Source organism: Engraulis encrasicolus, chromosome 4, assembly GCF_034702125.1.
Source record: "Engraulis encrasicolus isolate BLACKSEA-1 chromosome 4, IST_EnEncr_1.0, whole genome shotgun sequence".
In the NCBI taxonomy this organism is placed as follows: Eukaryota; Metazoa; Chordata; class Actinopteri; order Clupeiformes; family Engraulidae; genus Engraulis; species Engraulis encrasicolus.
The window spans coordinates 40,571,815-40,577,147 of NC_085860.1; the positions used below are offsets into that span (position 1 = coordinate 40,571,815).

General features: G+C 45.9%; 1 protein-coding gene across 2 annotated transcripts in view; it reads left to right on the forward strand.

The window, feature by feature from the left end:
• Window positions 1-377: 377 nt before the first annotated feature.
• Window positions 378-5,333, forward strand: part of LOC134447780 (septin-7-like) — a 41,904-nt gene continuing 36,948 nt past the window's right edge. Inside the window, exons 1-2 of one of the 2 annotated variants that reach the window (XM_063197424.1) lie at window positions 378-667; window positions 5,244-5,333. The exon at window positions 5,244-5,333 is cut by the window's right edge and continues 10 nt beyond it. In XM_063197424.1, coding sequence (XP_063053494.1) covers window positions 629-667; window positions 5,244-5,333 — 129 coding nt within the window. In that variant the 5' untranslated portion in view covers window positions 378-628. The remainder of the gene's footprint in view (window positions 668-5,243) is intronic. The other variant, XM_063197425.1, reaches the window with a different exon arrangement.

A 5,333-nucleotide genomic window follows, 5' to 3' on the forward strand; every position in this document is an offset into this window, starting at 1 on the left:
CTAGATCTACTAGGTCTGTGGTATCTAACTATATATTTTTGTCACCAGGGGGCACTAATGCGCAATACAATTCACCAATAACCAGTTTGCGTGGTTCTTATCTGAAAAATCAAAAACATTCAGCTCAGGTGCACTAGGCTCTAGTTCAACCTGGTTCATTAATATAAATAAGTTACTAAGTCCTAAATAATATTTAAAAAGACGATATAATTCTTGGCATTTGGTGACAGACACAGTCGGTTTATGTTACAACGTTAGAACCTCTCTGGTTATTTCTTGAAATGACTACGGGACCAAAATGCCTTTCGGCTGACGTCACTGGGAGTTTGTTGTTTTCTGCCAATCGGAGCGCTGCTTCATAGGAGGGGACAATCGCCTTTCAAGATCGCTGCTTCAAGAATTTTTTGTCTCTCCCTGCCGCTCGCCCGCTTAGCTTTCCATCGTCCGTGCAGTTACTGCCTTTCCGATTCATTCATTTTATAGCAATTGGAGGCTTTGAACTATCCTTGAACTACTTCATCAAACGCACGGCGGGAATTCTTTGTAGATCACTCGTGCTTCGCTCGCCTTTTCTGCTGCTTTTTATGCCTGATTTATTCGACTTCAGGGTGGGTGGTGTCACAGTACAATGATCGAGAGACCCGATTCTGCTGTATCCAGCGTTGCAGTGAGTACACTTTTGATAATAACATTACTGATGTGGGATGTATATTACAAGATGTATGGTTGTTGATCGTCAAAGCTGGTTTTGGACTGTGCAAAACGACATTTGGCGTCGTACCGCTGGAATGAACCAGCCAGTTAGCTGCTGGTAACGGTATCGTCGGTATTGTTTGGAATCCAGCCCTGGATGCAAATGTGTCGATGCCTGTATTCATGAAGACCGGCTACTTTTCAGCGATATGCGAAATGGCTCGTTTCCAAAACGTTAGTTTCACTCAATAGAGAATATGTGTGTTGCTTTTGCAGTTTGCCTCCTTGTTCTTTTTTTAAAAATCGTTTCTGGTTCTTGGCTCATCAGCTTCCAGAGTAGTCATCATCATGGCCTAATTGTGGTTTCGTGCATGAATGCTGTCACTTTCATGTTGAAAAAAAAAAAGAATTCTGAAATAGCATATATTGCCTAGATGTTCAGTCTCAATCGAACTGTAGCTAATTTTGAGATAAGACGATTGGTGATTTGATTGGCAGCTGTGCTATCGTATCCAGACTGGAGGTGTAGCCATATGCTCTTGTGGCATCTAGGTCTATTAATATCACGAGTAATTATATAAACCTGGGGAAATGTGTCCCCTGTATTAGATCTCTGTTCTCCCATGTTCTCTGTGGCATCGTGGGTGTTGCGCTGTGCATGCTCACAGACAGCTGTGGATCCTGCTCTACATCCTGTTGGATGGAGGTCCTGTGAAATTGCAGTCATGTCATGGAAGCTGTTGAGAGATTCATGTGGGGGAATTTGGACTATGCAGAATGAGCTAGCTTTGCAAAATGTTTCTGTCTCTCTGGACTGTTCACAGTGTAGTAGTGTAACAGTGTAACATGAACAAATGCCTTCCCTATTTGAGCAGCCAAGTCTGCCTTGGACTAATAAATTGTAATATATTTTCCCCTTATTGCATCATTGCGGTATCACACACACAGCGCAATGAAATGACTGAGGAATCAGGCAAGTTGGTGTTGTAATGTACAGCTAGCCTAAGGAAGGCGGCTTGAAGCTGTATCGAACATCTGCAGTAGCGAACAAGTGAAACCATCACACACACACACACACACACACCCCTCTCCCTCTCGTACCCATCCTTTTCCACATCCCATCACCCTCTACAGCTCTCACCATTTGCTCACTCCCACACATCCATTACCGATACTCAATACATCCACTCAACAGCTACCATCTGAGGTGACGTAGGCCAGGGACAGGCAACTGGAGGCCCAGGAGGGCCACATGTGGCCCCGCCTCCTCACTCAGTGCGGCCTGTGGATTAGACATTAATTTAAAAAATAATGACCAGATTTTTTTTTTAACGGCAAATGAATCAATCCTTCATCATACTGTTGGCCAATAGACTACACTTCTATTCCTTCCAAAAAATATGCTCTCAGTGAGCAACCAACAGCACCTCAAACTCAAGTTGCAGATCCGTGGTGGTCATGTGGCCCTCCGATAGTGGCGATGAAAAAACGTGGCCCTCCTCATCATGAAAGTTGCCCATCCCTGACTTTGGCCTACTAGACCTAAGCAACTGGAAAGCGTGACATTATGTCAGAGTAAAATTATGTAAGCAAACTACACTGTATGTAAACGGAACGAAGTGTCAAAAATCACCCTGGGCTGTGTTATGTGTCAGGGTTTTTTTCCCCCATGGTCAATATTGTGAAATGTACAGTACGTCTGTGCATTCGTCCTGTCAATCACCCCACCGTGTCATAATGCTCCTCTACATACAGTATGCGATGCATGATGCTTCCTGTCTGATTGTGACATTAGGCTAGATGCCCCCAAATCAATATTAAACGTTGTTTGGGAATGTTTGATTTGTGATGATATGAGTTATTGGTTCCTGTCAGATTGTTATGTAATTGTTCTGTACCCCTGCCAGATGGACACACGATGACACAGAGTGAGAAATAGATTTGTTGAGTAGTGTTGGAGTCCATGCTTTTCCCTGAAGAGATTAAAATATTCAGTCAACAGAACCCTTTCACACTATGAGATCAAATGTAGGGTACAGGGTCTACGTAAGTCTAGAAAGAAAATGGAAAAAAAAAAATATTACGTAAATTCAATCCACAAACTACCATTTATACTGCAATGTACGTTTTCCAAACACATTTAATCTTTGTTTCGGTCAATAAAAATGCTGATGTAGCATTTCTCATGTGTCCAGGATTTAGAATCTTAATAAAATAGATGGATTATGGTGTGTTTATGTTCAAAGTGTGCAGCAGACACTGTGTAGTGTAAGTGAAAAGCAGCTACATTGTGTGTCTTTCGGATATTCATTGTCATCAACATGTCTCTGTATGCAGGCTCCATTCTGCACATGTATACGTTTGGCTGAAAATGCTCTTAACCCATGCAGAGGTGTTGTGGTGTTAAGCGTGTCAATGGCCATCCCCATTCTGACTCAACTTGAGTGTGAAGATAACACCTTCAATGCGTCACTACGGTAGCCAAATGTCCACAAAGCAGCTAGAATGCCATGAAAGTCATTATGAAAGATCACATCTAGTGTCACTGTAGTAAGTTTTTACTTGTCCACCAATAAGTTCTTATCTGAGTTTTATAAACTTTGCCATGTAATGGAAATGTTTTTTTCCCCCTTTTGCAAATGTGCGTCTCAATGAACTGCATTCATTCAGAACCTGCACTGATATAGTATTGTAATTAGGTTTGTTTGTTTGATGAACATAATCGACTATGGTGACCTTGGAGTTACTACTAGTTGAGTTGAGCTGGCCTGGTCATGGGTCCTCTATTAGGTCCCCTGAGTCTAACCCACGCTCCAAATGGCATCGGAACATATTGGTTGAGGTGATGTCATTAATGGCTTTTCCTCCTCCCACCTCCACCCGCTCCACTCTGCTCCGCCACCCCACCTGACCTGATCCGGACGGGCCAGGCGGAGGACTTTTCCATCGGGGCCAGGCCACGCTTGAAAGAGCTGCCCAGCTAGAGGGAAGTGATCAATTGTGTTTGCCTCGCCTAGCGTGCACTGCCAGAGCCATCGAGCAGCAGGGGTGGAGGAGATAGAGCGACAGCCAGCCAGCCAACCACTTTGATTGTATCCTCCAGCGTAGCCTCGCTAGCGCACTGTTGTGTAGGCAGGGTGCTTGTGTGTGTGTTTGCGCGTGTGCTCGCTAGTGCTCGTTTGCCAGAGCGGTGGAGTCGCCGTCGGAATCCGAGGGCGAGAGTGAGAGCCCGCGAGAGCGAGAGGCGAGGATGAGATTAAGCGAGCCAGATGGAGAGGGGGAAATGGAGAGGTACGAGGCGGCCAGGGCCAGTGAAAGGGAGAGAAGCGTGGACCGCGATTCCCAGCTCGGCACGGCCCTGGCCGTCATCTGGTGCGAGCTGCACTGTCTCCATGACGACATCTCCTACATGATGGACATGATCCTCAATGTAAATATGGAAGACGTTAATGGTGGTGGTGATGGTGGTGGTGGAAGGTAGTAGTGGTGGTGATTATAGCGGTGGACATGACAACATGTTGGTCTGCCTCACCTATGGTCTCTCCTTTGTTCTCCCCCCCCCTCACCTCCACTCTCCTTCTCCTCCCTCAGCGCCTACATGATTGGGAGTCTAAATATGGAAGACCGACACTAGTGCTAGAACTAGCTAATGCTAGTAGTGGTGGTGTTGACAAGACAAGACGGACAACGTGTCAGTCTGCCACTCCTACCTAGTACAGTTCCTGGTTTGTGTCCCTACCACCTCCTCTCACCTCCTCTCTCCTTCTCGTCCCATCTCCACTTCTTCCTACTCCTGGTCTAAAGTTTAGACGTTCAAGCTCCTCTCTCCTCTGACCAAGCTATGCCCTTCCATCTGCACTCCTAAGTAAGGGTTATAGTTCACTTCCTTCTCCCGACAGTGTAACGTAAAGGCTTAAGCCTTTGTTCCCTAACATATAGCCTAGGCTAAGTACAGTAAAGTGGTGTGTATTGCCACGCGTCTTGTGTGTATTTATGCTGTGCTCCTTTTTCTACCTTCAAACGACTTGTTGTGGCATGTAGGACAAAGGTGCTGTTACCTTTTAAGATTGAAAAGCTAACCACAATTAGTCTTCAAGCCTATTGCTACTCATCGTGGAGACTTAAGTGCTTGCCTCCATGACGTGTAGTGTAGGTTGTGTGTATAGCTACACGTGTGTGTGTGTGTAGTTTTACACCTGTTCCTTTCTCTACCACAGTCGGCTTGTGTGATGTTGGACAATGGTATTGGGATGCCAAAAGGGTGGGAAGTTCATGGTTGTTTAGGTGCGTGCGTGCGTGCGTGTCAATGGGGGATTTTTGGAGGTGGGGGTTTGATGGGATGCCACAATGGTGTGTGTGCATACCTGTGTGTGTGTTTGTTTGCTGGCACTGTTTTGGGGGGTTGGAATGTCAGAATGGTGGGATGTTTTGTGTGTGCGTGTGTGTGTGTGTGTGTGTGTGTGTGTGTGTGTGTGTGTGTGACTGTCTGCTGTGCGTGGTGACTCTATCCGTGGTGTGGGGATGTGGAGTAAGGCTTTGCTCTCTACCAGCAGAGGAATCTGGAGGGCTATGTGGGCTTCGCCAACCTCCCCAACCAGGTCTACAGGAAGTCGGTCAAGAGGGGCTTCGAGTTCACCCTC